Below are 13,941 nucleotides of genomic sequence, written 5' to 3' on the forward strand. Positions count from 1 at the left end.
CCTGCACCCACGCCGGCCCTTTTGGGATAAGATTGCCCCCCACCCACCCCCCCCGTGCTGGAACTGGGGCGGCTGTTCACTGCATCGCGCTGAGGCCTTGTGGGAAGTCCTGCGCGCCGGTCCTCCCTGTTCCTGCGCTCTCATTCGCTCTCGGCCGCTGAAGAGGACGTCCTTGCGGTTGCCCCGGGCGACCCACCTGCTGGCTGCTACTTCTGTTTATCGGACTGGGCTAGACACCGTGATATTATAGACTCAATATCACCCCCCCATCCTGGCAAAACATATATCATACTGTAAGCCTCTGTATGTCGCTCTAGTGGATGCTAGCTGTTGGCTGATCATTTTATGCTACAGGCTACACTACCAGTCTGGCTGTATTATATATGTACGTGTGTGTGTGTGTGTGGGTGTGCGCGTATGTATGTGTGTGAGGGCATGTGTCCGTGTGTGTGAGGGTGTGCGTCCGTGTGTGTGAGGGTGTGAGTGAGTGTGTGTGTGTGTGTGCGTGCGTGCATGTGTGAGGGCGTGTGTCTGTGTCTGTGTGTGTGTGTGTCCGTGTGTGCATGTGTGTGTGTTCTTTAGCTGTGTATTATTATTCCTCCAGCATGTAGGCTTCACACACTCAGGCTGTGTGAGTTTGAGCAGCTACTGGAGACCAAAGCCCAGAGTGACCGGCCAGATCTCCCGGCTTGTTTATTTATGCCGTGTGGTTTGGGAGTCCCCCAGCTGGCTGCCCCGGCAGAGCTCTGCTTAGCGGTTAGCGTTAGTGACGCCTTTCGCTGAAGTCCTGTCAGAGCATCTGCAGCAGCTCTGTGTGACTGCTAGTGACAGGACTCAGATGGCTTCATTAGCTGATGGCTCTGAGCCAGACCTCCACAATGCAACTGGTGTTTACAACACACACACACACAGATACACACACACACACACACACACATGCACATACACACACACATACCCCCCCCCCCACACACACACACACACACACACACACACACACACACATGCACACACACACACTCTCTCTTTCACACACACACACATGCACGCAACCCTGACTCCTCTCCCCCCCCCCTCACACCCGTTCTCGTTCTCTCCCCCCTAGCTGGTGTCCAACGTGCTGATCTTCTCCTGCACCAACATCGTGGGGGTGTGCACCCACTACCCAGCCGAGGGCTCCCAGAGGCAGGCCTTCCAGGAGACGCGCGAGTGCATCCAGGCCCGCCTGCACTCGCAGAGGGAGAACCAGCAGCAGGTGAGGGGGCTGATGGGATACTGGAGGACGCGGGAGTATATAATGTAGGAAGTCATTTGGCTCTGAAATCTCCACTTCCTGATTAGAGTGCGAGGGAGCAGTGGAGACTGGGAGACTGATACACCTACACGTTCTTTTAAACATAATACATTTTATTAGATAAATTAATAAACATATAAATAAATTGTCGCTTTTCTGATCTTAAGTTGCACATCCTTGTGACTGGGTTGGACCCGTTGTGTCTTTGTACGAATGAGGTTAGTGGTTTTCACCGCTCTCTGGTTTTGTTTTAAGCTCAGTCTTGCTTATGACACACGTTGCAGACTGGGGTTAGCTGGTCTGATTGACAGGTAGAGATGGGAACCCTCCACACTCCCACGCATTGCCTGTGCACACTGATTGTATCACGGTTGAGCTGCGGTCGTCACTGATGACGTCACCTCTCCGCAGTACCGGGGGGCATGTGGGGGGTGTGGGGGGGCTGTCATCAATGCTCAATTATCAGGGTCCCTCTTATTCCTATTGCTCCCACTTAATTTTCTCTCTCCGTCTTTTATTCACTCTTTCCCTTGTTTTGTCTCTCTCCCTCTCCTTTCTCTCCCTTCCTGTCTCTCTTCTTTCCTCTCTGTACTCCGTCTCTCCTGTCCCTCTCTCTCTCTGTTTCTCTCCCTAACCCTCTCCAACTCTCTCCCACTCACTCTCTCTCTCTCCCTCTCTCCCTTTCTCTCCCTCCCTCTCTCTCTCTCTCCCTCTCTCCCCCTCCCTCTCTCTCTCCCTCCCTCTCCCTCTCTCCCTCTCTCCCTCCGCAGGAACGCCTCTTGCTCTCTGTGCTTCCCCGCCACGTTGCCATGGAGATGAAAGCCGACATCAATGCCAAGCAGGAAGACATGATGTTTCACAAAATCTACATCCAGAAACACGACAACGTGAGGTAGGAGCAGCGCCAGTCAGTCAGGGAGGGGGGGCTGGGGGGGGGCGGGGTCGAGGGCATTCAAACGGGACAGCTCGAAGAGTGGAACCATGCCAACCGAAAATGCGGGGGCGGACTTGGACACAATGCAAGCTGAGATAGAGCACCATTACCCATGATGCTCGCTGTTATAGTGCGCGTTATCATGCTATTAACACACAGCACCCTTCAGCTACATCACTGGCTCTGCTTCCTCACGTCTCTTATTTTATTTATTTATTTATTTTATAAATTTATTTTATTTTATTTTTGTAAATTTCTGCTGTATTTTTCAGGCTTAGAGGCTGAAAGTCATACATTTATGTCATGACCTAACTGAAGAGTTTGAAGTTTGTTGAATCAACAAGGTTCTGAAACTTTAATGACATGTTATGAAAGACAAACGGATAAATCGATTAATGAACAGATGAATAATTGAATACGGTTAGAATGTGCTACCCACCACAGTCAGGGAACCAGCGATCTGAAGTGTTCAACCCCCTGGAGAGTTTTCCTGCTGTCATGTAATCTTAAGCATCATTTGCATGGTATGCAGATATCGGGATGCCAGTGGAACTCTTGGGCTTTCAGTTATTCTCACGTTATTAAAACGTTAGTAATTCACACAGATGTGTGTGCCTCACACACCTTTTTAAAAGTTTTGTGTGTTCCATGTTTTCACTCTCATCCTAAAATCAACCGATTAAAGTTTTTATTTCCTGTCCGGGGCGGCAAGGTAGTGTAATGGCTAAGGAGTTGGTCTTGTAACCTGAAGGTTGCAGGCTCGATTCCCCGGTAGGACACTGCCGTTGTATCCTTGAGCAAGGTACCTAACCTGCATTGCTCCAGTATATATCCAGCTGGATAAATGCAATATAAGAAGTTGTGTAAGTCGCTCTGGATAAGAGCGTCTGCTAAATGCCTGTAACGTAATGGAATGACCTGAAGAAAGTGTTGTTATCAGATATAATTTTTCTGCGTGATATCTCTGAACGTCTCCGCTGAGCCAGGCCAGCGGCTGCCTGTGGAGGACGAGGCGTTTGCGCTCAGACAAGGACGCTTTTCAGAGACCCGGGAGCCGCTGGGTTTTGCATGACCCGCCCGTAACAGCTGAGGCGCACGCTCGTGGGACGGGGTGCAGCAGCGGGGGCGGCTTGCCCCCTTCCTTACGGTCACACGCTTTAAAGAGCCGTTTGAAATCCCCCTTTCCTACTGTTTTTTTTTTTTTTTTTGTCTGCAGTGAATCTTTTCTCTGTTCTTTGCTCATTTCTCCACAGAGGTTAATTTCAAATTTTGGGAGAGAGAGAGAGGGAAAATGCAAGTGTTTCGATTTTTGTTTTTTCTTTTTGTTTTTGCCGGTTACTCGACTGTATATAGAGAGATTAAGCCCAGAGGCCAAGGGAAAGGTGTGGATTCAGACAGGCCTCCGAAGACCAGACTTAAAATCTCGTGCTTCAGGTATTCCAAAACAAACGCGGCAGAAATCGTTTTAAATACTTTGCGATACAGGTTACCTACCTGCTTTTATCTTTCACGCACGGCTTCCAGACGATTTCGACAAATCGCGTCCCCTTCTGCGGCATCTCACAGGTGTGATGCGAGGCGTGGGATTTTTTTACTGTTTCGGTCGGTTAACTGCTAAACACAGACCCCCGCTGGGGTGTGTTTCCCGAAATGCGCGTTTGCAGCTCAAAATCGCACACTTAAATAGTTCATACTGTGCACTCACAAACAGAAATGTCCTCTTTAAAATGGCTGAATTTTATTGAAAATATGAGCAACATTTCTTCTAACTACCTAGTTCAGCCTGTGTTTACATTGGTGCATTGGTATTGATCGTATGTTCAGTGCTGCTGTCCGTGTACATTTTTATTGGATGTTTACTCGTGTTGGTGGATCTCGTGTGATTGGCCTGAGGGGGGGTGGGAGGATGACGGTGGGACTTCCTGTTTTAAATGGCTTCCAGGAAGGGGCTTGAATCTGAATGTGTGTGATTCACTGTCCTCGCGCGTTAGCGTCCTGTGATTGCATTCTGAGCTGAAACAGATAGCCTGAGTCTGAGTGCTGATGGCATATGGGAGAGCTCTCTTATACTGTGGACATGCCATCCTGATGTCCTGTTGTAGTGCATCTGCCATGCTATAACTGTTCCATTACATTACATTACATTACAGGCAATTAGCAGACGCTCTTATCCAGAGCGATTTACACAACTATTACACTTGCATCCATTTATACCGCTGGATTTATGCTGAAGAAATGCAGGTTAGGTACCTTGCTGAAGGGTACAACGGCAGTGTCCTACCTGGGAATCAAACCTGTGACCCTTAGGTTACAAGACCCGCTCCTTACCCGCTATACTACACTAGCAGCCATGTACTCAGGATGTGTTGTAATCTCATCACACAGAACTTCAAGGCCTCATCTGTTTTTATGGGGACACTCCTATGGAACTTTCTCATGCCATTTTTGTGTCATATACCTTCCAGTTTACTACAGACAGTTGCTTTAAAAGGGGGGTTTGGGATGCATGAGAATACACGCATAGGAGCTGAAGTGTTTTAGATGTGTGTGCGATGCACAGAACCTGGCAGGTCAATGGCCAGGTAAGAGCGGATTAAATATTTTCTGTCCCATCGATTATTGAATCTTGGAATTCATTTTCATGGTATTTGGTACACGATACACGGATACAGCTTTTTTTCCAGAAGTTCAGAAGTATTTTTTCACACAGAGAGAGGTCAATGTGTGGAATAGCTTGCCAGATCGTGTAGTAGAGGCAGAAACTCTATGCATTTTCAAGACTAGGCTTCTATACAGTGTTAGATACTATCTAGTCTGTAGGTAATCAGAGCACTAGGTACAGTTTAGTCAGGGAAATGGCGAGCATTGTTGGGCTGAGCGGCCTGTTTTCGTCATTATGTTATCTTATGTTGTTTGCCTTTTGTGAAATATGTGTGCTTTTCATGTTGTTAGTTGGAGGTTTGTCTTCCATCTTTGTCCCCTCCTCCTGCTATCAGTGGGCTTGTTCCCCTTTTTTTTGCTCTTTTTCATGTGTGTTCACACAGCCTTTACTGCTGTTGTAAACGACATGGAAATGCAGTTTTGCGTTTTTATCACCGAACACGGTTTTGCCCCGATAGCCCTGCTGTTCCTTCCCACGGACCCAAAAGGACGGCACAGTGCCTCCCCCAGCGATGGCTGTTAGCCGTTTGTGTGGCTTTGCTGAAGAGACTTTTCGGAGCACCAGGGCCTTCTGAATATTCCGCCTCTCTTTAAATCTCTTTATCTAGCTGCAAGCACTTGAAAGTAATTTTCTCATTTTGCTTTGCAGCTCTGCCGGTGGAGCAGATGCACAAGAACAGTTTTTGCTCATTTTTAAACGCCTGATCTGTCTGTCATCGTTTGAGCTCCTCCTGAAATGTGTGGGAGCTCCAGAGAAGCTCCTCCACACACTCGCTCTTGAACAGAAGCGGCTATAATCGCCATCTAGTGGCCCGTGTGTGGACTGCACCCTTTTCCACCTGGTGGCTTGAGCGTGCTGTCTGGCCAGTTGAAGCGCTCCTGCTTGGCGTTTGAGGGAAAAGTAACTCTGTGATTATGTACCGAGTCCCTCGGTCGCCTTGCTGCCGTCCCAGAAATCAGCGCACAAGAGGCTCCACTGTAACGGCAGAAGTGTAAGAACACCGCAGGCCCACGGAGGGATGGAGGGATGGAGGGACGGACGGATGGAGGGAACACACTCTTTATTCTGCGGCAACAAAGATCGTTTTCATCCCGCGATTGTTAACAGATTATTCATCGTAAAACAAAACCTCAAAGCGGGAGTCAGGCGACGGGCACGGTGTGTTCTGCCCTCCAGCAAGGCCGCTTCCCAGAATCTGGGGGGGGAGGGGGGGAGAGAGAGAGAGAGAGAGAGAGACTGAGAGGGGGGAGATAGAGAGGTAGAGAGAGAGAGACAGAGAGAGGGGAGAGAGAGAGAGAGACAGACAGAGAGAGAGGGGGAGAGAGAGAGAGACAGACAGAGAGAGAGGGGGAAAGAGAGAGGGGGAGATAGAGAGGTAGAGAGAGAGAGACAGAGAGAGGGGAGAGAGAGAGAGAGACAGACAGAGAGAGAGGGGGAGAGAGAGAGAGACAGACAGAGAGAGAGGGGGAGAGAGAGAGAGAGACAGAGAGAGGGGAGAGAGAGAGAGGGGGGAGAGAGGGAGGGAGGGAGGGAGAGGGAGGGAGGGAGGGAGGGAGTGAGGGAGAGAGAGAGAGAGAGAGAGAGAGAGAGAGAGAGAGAGAGAGAGAGAGAGAGGGGGAGAGAGGGAGGGAGGGAGGGAGGGAGGGAGAGAGAGAGAGGGAGAGATAGAGAGAGAGAGAGAGAGGGGGGAGAGAGAGAGAGAGACAGAGACGCTCGGTGTTTTGCATAACTGCGTTATCCGAAAGCGCGTGCAGGTTCCTGATAAGCTCGGGGCTGGGGCACGATTAGTGATCATTGGGGGGGGGTCAGGCGTTTTGGAAAAGGGGGGGGGGTGGAAATCTGATAAGATTTGGGGGCCTGCCACTCTTTTCATGCGAGTATGACAGAATAATAATTTCGCTGGCTGCTCTGTTGGGCCTCTCAGTCTCTCCTCTCTGCGAAGGCACATGTCTGCCCGAGCCTGTGGGTCAGAGGTCAAAGGGTATAGAAGCTGCACTCAGCTTGCCAGCCCTGCACTGCCATTGGATACGTGTGTGACTACCGACCTTTGACCTGTCCACGTGATGGGGGGAGGTCTCATGTATTCCAGGGGCTATGTGTGCTGCTGCTGTCTCTCTCTCCCCCCCCCCCCGTCTGTCTCTCCCTTCTCTCCCCTCCCCCCTCTCTCTCTCTCTAATAAGAGCAGAGCGGTCGTGCTGTTTGTGAGCAGAGCGGTCGCCCTGTTTGTGAGTAATGGGTTTTTTAGTCGATGTCGTTGCGTAACTCGCTGTCTGGACGGCGGCGGCGTCTCCGGCTCTGCGGTTGTCACGGTGAGACGAGGTTGGCGGGCGGTCCGTCTGGCGTCCGTGAGTAACGCAGTGCGGTGTGTCCTCTCCTGGTTGCCGTCCAGAGGACAAACGCTGTAGCGGTGCTGGCAGTGCATTGTGGGTATCGTGGGTGACCCTCATCCAGCACCAGCAGAACTTACTACTTTACAGACGCTTTGTTGAAAAATAACTTTATTCAGAAAATATAATTCGGAATCATTTTGTTCATACGTTCACCAATCACGGCTTTAGGTCTGCTAGCAGAATACTGCGTGCATGTTAGTGTAGCACGTCGTTTTTACAGTGTAGTTTTATTTCTACAGTGTAGTTTTGTTTTTACAGTGTAGTTTTGTGAGAATTGTGCGTTGTAACGTGTGTGTTTGAGCCTGCTGTGTATGCGGTGTGTTCCAGGTGAAATGGTAGAAAGTGACCCTTTGGTTGCGACCCCTGAGGGGGCAGAATCTGCTGCGCGGCTCTCCAGAGGCACTCTCCAGCCAGACCATGTGACACGCACACACACACACACACACACACACACACACACACACACTCGCAGAGACACAGGTAATCACACACACACACACACACTCGCAGAGACACAGGTAATCACACACACACACACACACACACACACACACACTCGCAGAGACACAGGTAATCACACACACACACACTCGCAGAGACACAGGTAATCACACACACACACACACACTCGCAGAGACACATGTAATCACACACACACACACACACACACACACTCGCAGAGACACAGGTAATCACACACACACACACACACACTCGCAGAGACACAGGTAATCACACACACACACACACACACTCGCAGAGACACAGGTAATCACACACACACACACACACACACACACTCGCAGAGACACAGGTAATCACACACACACACACACACACACACACAGTGAGCTGGTGGAGGAGTCATGCTGTAGTGCTTTCTAAAGCAGGTGTGCCCTTAGTGCTGTCCTTGTGAAGTCTGTCCCTTGGCTGGGGAACCGAGCCAGTTACGTAACCCCCCCCCCCCCCTCCCCTCCAGGAGCTGCCGGGAGCTGACACACACCTGCCTTCCTTCCGAACCCCGTCCCCGATCCCCATCCCAAATCCCAACACCAAACCAGATTCCCCATCCCAAATCCCAACACCAAACCAGATTCCCCATCCCAAATCCCATCCCCGATCCCCATCCCAAATCCCAACGCCTATCCCATCCCAAATCCCAACACCAAACCAAATTCCCCATCCCAAATCCCAACACCAAACCAGATTCAGCATCCCAAACCCCATCCCCGATCCCCATCCCATCCCCGATCTTGATTCCAGGCCACAGTATATGCCAAAACCTCATTTTCAGCAAAGCATTTTTAACCATTTCTTTATTTTGGCTCCCTTGCATACAGACATGCACACTCCCGTGTGAGGGTACCTGCGCAGTGCTGGGGTCGGTCTGGGGGGGCCGCCTGCTGCGGACGGTTCTGCTGGGTTTGGGGTTCGGTACCACACGTGGGGCGTGTGGCCACACTGAGAATCAGTGCCTCAGCAGGGGCGAGCAACCCCAAAAACTGGGTGCACAGCTGAACGAGGGGAACGGGCGTGGGGAAACGGTGATTTGGAGCACCTCCTTCAAGACGACTGCTCAGCACTCAGGGCAACTTCCCCAAATCCCCAAATTGAGCGGCTGCAGCGCTGCAGGCTCTGCTAACAGAACAGGGCTGAAAGGCGCCTTATCGCGTCGTCCACGTCAGGAGCCGCTGAGAGGCGTAAACGTATCTGGGCCGACGCGGTTCGATAGCGGTCAGACCCCCTCCTTTTAATCTCCACCCTCAGATTGCTCACCTGATACGTCACCTACAAGAAACGCTTCCCTAAACTCCTGAAGAGAACTCCTAAAGAGAAATGGGCAACTAGGGGAAAGTGGAGCACAGCTATGGCACCCTTGAGAAAGATTCACTTCCATTTTAAGCTCTGCACGTTCCCCCTGTATAAAGGCCTCTGGACAGTGCTAATGAACACCAATTCATTGTTCAACCCTTTCAGGCATGAGATCGCAAACGTGTGATTAGAGTGTTCTTAACCGAACATTCTAATGATGATGTCACTGTGCGATGGCCGTTCCGTTTCGGGCAGTGAGTTCCCCTCTCTCTGTGCCAGCGACCGCTCCAGGTGTCCCGTTCCCAGTGTAGCTCCGCTCGGCACGGAGTGGGGGGGCGGGGTGGGGGGGGGGGGGGGGGGGGGGGTTCTCTGTTTGCCGTCTCCATGGCAACGGAACGGCGTCAGCGCTGGCCGGTCCCTCTGTCCACAGCTCTGAGTCATGGGAATGCGTGGACAGACTGTCGCCCTGAGCTCCTTGTGTTTCAGGTTATTCAGCTCATTAGAACACATTTACATCACTTCCTGCTTCCGCTGGGGCTGCTGGGGGTGGAACGCACTGGGGTAATCTCATCTGATGGGGGGGGGGGGGTTCCTATCCATTACACTGGCACCACTGGTACAGTTTGGCCATTAACTGTGTACATTTACGGATTGCAAAGCACACATAAATTATCTTGAATATTTTACACAGACAAACATGCAGACTACAGACTACACAGACTTACACTCACGCACACACACACACACACACACTCACACACACACACCGGGGTAACTCCATTCTCTGTACCTACAGGTGGCATTTGCTGTTTTGGCGTTTATACATAGCAAAATACATTCAGCATACATTCAGATTTTACACTGACGGAGTACCTTTTACCCAGTGTGTATAATCACCTTAGATTTGAGGTAACGCTGATTTCTTGCTAGCTATCGTGCCACCAACCTCACAACCCCTTAGGGGCTGTGTTTCTGCCAGATAAACCACGCAAAAACAAATCAGGAGTAAATATACGGCTTTAAGTGCAACTGAGGAAATGAATTAATTCTGTTACAACGTTTAGATCGAAACACATCCAGGAAGTGAGTATGACCACCGCCTGTTGTAGCGTGGATCACTTATCGAGCAGGGTCCTGAAGGTTCTCCTTCTTCGTTCGAATCAGGGGAAAATGCTTAAATTGTGCACTTAACCCTTTGAAGAGTAGCTGTTTCTGGAACTCAGTGTTCTAGAGCTCAACTGCTTTCAGTCACCAGCAGCGAGTGTGACATCATCATTAGAATGTTCAGTTAAGAACATTCCAATCACATATTTGTGACCTCACAAGGGTTAAAGTAGCTCTGACGTCCTCCGGTCCGCACCATCTGCCTCGTAACGGGCTCTAGTCCCCCACGGTGTTCCTGGCCCAAAACAGCAGGTCTGAGCGGTCCGGTCATCGGGCTGCAGTACCCAAGGACATGAGAGGGAGAGAGAGGGGGGGGAGAGAGAGAGAGGACGTGCGCTGTGAGAGAGAGGGAGAGAGAGAGGACATGTGCTGGGAGAGAGGGGGGGGGAAAGGACATGTGCTGGGAGAGAGAGGGGGAGGGGCGGTGAGAGAGGACATGTGCTGGGAGAGAGAGAGAGAAAGAGAGAGTGAGGGGGTGTGTGTGCTGTGTGAGACCCAGAGAAACCTGTGATGTATTATTCAGGCAGAGCTGTCCTCCATCAACTGTCACACTCTGGATCGTGGCTGGCAGCCTCTAAGGACAGCTGATAGATGGACAGACAGACAGACAGACAGGTAGGCTGGAGATTAGGCAGCAGTGATGGGTGATAGACTGGTACAGACAGACAGATTATTTGTAGAGAGGCAGAGCAGAGTTTTAGACAGGCTGACAGAGTGCCCAGTACAAAGATAGGCAGCCTGATAAAACAGAGAGTCAGGACAGGGCAAGAGGAGCTGGCTGTAGATGAATGGGGATTCGGACAAACAGGACAGACGTGGGTAACTACCAGAGGAGTGCAGGAGGAGGTGGAGAAATGGCGGGGGAGGGAATGGGACCGATGAGGGAGGGGGGTCGAGGAGGGGAGGTGGGGGTAGGGGTGGGGGTTGCCGCAGACGACCGGCGTCGGTGCCCCTTGGTTAAGCGCCCGGGAGATGAAAGGTGGCGTTTGTGCTGGTGCCAGCTCACAGTGGCAGGGGGTCAGGGGTCAGGGGTCAGGGGTCGGGGCATGCTGGCGCGTGCCAGCTCTTTGATTCCAGAGCGCACTGACCCCCGCGGCACAGCTGGCGGTCAGAGGGGTCGGCGCATGGGGGGGGGGGGGGGTTACGCAAGCAGGATGTTTGTCCGCGCTCCCTGGAGGAGGGCGAGAGGAGCGGAGAGGAGAGGTGGGCGGAGCCTGCGCTTTGTTCTCCCGGATCTGGACCGGCCCCCACCCGCGTGTCCCCCGGCCTGCTCTTCAGCCGTCTCCCGGTAACCGCCCGCCACTGCGGCTTTGACCCGCTATCGCTTTTATTTTTCCCTCCATTTTTTTTATTCGTTCCCCAAAAGTTTACGCTCCCAGAATCCTTTGCTCCTGGTCGGCTGGCACGTGGCAGTATATGCTCTCCTCTGGAATTTCTGAGAATTGGGAAAGGAGGACAGGAGCGGCCTGGAGGCTGGAGGAAGCAGCGCGGGAGCCGAAGGCCCGGGTTAATGAAGCTCTGCTGTGAGCCGACAGGAACACCGTGCCCCCCGCAGCCAATCACGGCACTGCTCCCAGCGCTCTCCACCGCTGCGGTGGAGCCCCAGAACCTCGCGACGTTCCGGAATCTTTCAGCAACAAACGCTGCTTGTTGTTTTGGAAATGCTTTTTTGTTTTGTTGTTGTTGTTGTTGTTTTGCAGCCAAGACCTTCTGTCGTTCTATTTTTAATCGTTCCCTTCTGTTCGAGGTCATTTGCTTTGAAGGTCCGGGATGGATTGTCATCGGTTTTAAGCATGTGAAGCTTTAGGCCTGATCAATGGTAACTGTTTCTTTACCATTACATTACATTACAGGCATTTAGCAGACGCTCTTATCCAGAGCGACTTACACAAGAGTTTACACAGCATTTACACTGCATCCATTTATCCAGCTGGATATATACTGAAGCAATGCAGGTTAAGTACCTCGCTCAAGGGTACAACGGCAGTGTCCTAGCTGAGAATCGAACCTGTGACCTTTAACTTACAAGACCAACTCCTTACCCATTATGCTACAGTGCCACCCGGCATAGTCTTTGTGCTGTAAACGGTTGAGAGAATTATGCTAATTACGCTCGGAGTCATTAGGGGGCCGATGACGAAGGTGTACGAGGTGCTTTTTTAACGGTCCCATTGGCCTGCTGCTGGTCCTTTTTAAGGGACTGACGTTAGTTTTTTTTCTTCCTCCCCCGAGTTTGTGCTCCTTTTAAAACCCCCCCGTTTGTGCTCCTGGAGAACGGCGTGCTTTTTCCGGGAGGCGATGTTTGCCGAGCTCTTAATCCGGCGGGGTGGGGGGCCGGTGGATTATTCGGGCGGCGCTGTGATAGCCCTCCTCCGGAAGGAGCGCTGCTATTTCGGTGACGGCGCTCGCGGGGACGAGGTGCTGATCTGTGACTAAGGCTCCCGCCGAGGACCCCAGCCTGTCACTCACATCACAGGGTCTCCTAGTAACAGCGCGGGAACATAGCAGCCTCTTCACCAAATTTGGGTTTGAGCATCTTTCTGGGTCAGGTTGTCACGACAATGCGGAGTGATGCAGTCCAGGCAGTTCCAGAATCTTTGGGCTTTTTGTGTTTTGTTTTTTTTTTTTTTGTGTGTGGTGTTTTTTTTGCGAATTGCGAATCGATTGCGGCAGATTTGCCCATGATGACCTCCTTCCTCTTTCTGTTCCCCAAGGTGTCCATTGACAAAACTTGTCTCTCATCCCGTCATCATTCTTATCCATTTCATTCTATATCTTTATTCTCGGGTGTGTGTATTTTTTGCTTGTGTTTAGTTTTTCTTCTGAATTCTTAGCCAGTGTTCTAGAACTCCCCTGAAATCGCTAACAGTCAGTGGTGATTGTGACATCAGCATTTAGACTGTACATGGATGAACACTCTAATCACATATTTGTGATCCTTGTTTGTGATCAAGTTCCTTAGTAAAGACTCCACAGGTTGATTAGTGGAATCAGGTGTGTAATTGCTTGGTTGGAACAAAAGCCTGCACCCACACCGGCCCTTTCTGGCCCGAGTTGAGAACCACTGCTCTAGAACCATTCTCAGTATCTCAGAACCTCAGTTGTGCCACAGCTGCGCAAAACCGGCATCCTAAGATACCCCCAAACCGAGCGGTCTCTACGGGACCGTACCTGATGACGGGGCCATTCCGCACACAACGGTGTGAGTGGGTGTGCGGTCATACCAGACCGGAGAGAGGGAGGGGAAGCACTGCTGCCTAACCCCCGTGTGTTTAACGTGAGGGGGTGCGGACGGGGGACCCAGCTCACGGCGTTTGGACCAGGCCGTTTGGAGCGGTGTGCCAGGTCTCAGGGGGCCTTTTATCAGGGTGACCTTTAACCTTTGACAGCAGCACAAAGCAAACTAAAACTGGGACTACCTCCCACCCTCTCTCTCCCTCTCCCTCTCTCCCTCTCCTTCTGTACCCCTCTCCCTCCTCCTCTCCTTCTGTACCCTCTCCCCTCTCCCTCTCTCCCTCTCCTTCTGTACCCCTCTCCCCCTCTCCCCTCTCCTCTCCTCTGTACCCTCTCCCCCTCTCCCTCTCTCCCTCTCCTTCTGTACCCCTCTCCCCCTCTCCCTCTCTCCCTCTCCTTCTGTACCCCTCTCCCTCTCTCCCTCTCCTTCTGTACCCCTCTCCCCCTCTCC

The 13,941-nt window shown here is 51.5% G+C and overlaps 1 protein-coding gene across 1 annotated transcript in view; it reads left to right on the forward strand.

Moving 5' to 3' along the window:
- Window positions 1–13,941, forward strand: part of adcy5 (adenylate cyclase 5) — a 92,698-nt gene that overhangs the window by 63,674 nt on the left and 15,083 nt on the right. The window contains exons 2-4 of the mRNA XM_035409462.1: window positions 1,106–1,255; window positions 2,065–2,186; window positions 12,530–12,674. Coding sequence (XP_035265353.1) covers window positions 1,106–1,255; window positions 2,065–2,186; window positions 12,530–12,674 — 417 coding nt within the window. The remainder of the gene's footprint in view (window positions 1–1,105; window positions 1,256–2,064; window positions 2,187–12,529; window positions 12,675–13,941) is intronic.

The sequence above is a fragment of the Anguilla anguilla genome, chromosome 3, assembly GCF_013347855.1.
Source record: "Anguilla anguilla isolate fAngAng1 chromosome 3, fAngAng1.pri, whole genome shotgun sequence".
Taxonomy (NCBI): Eukaryota; Metazoa; Chordata; class Actinopteri; order Anguilliformes; family Anguillidae; genus Anguilla; species Anguilla anguilla.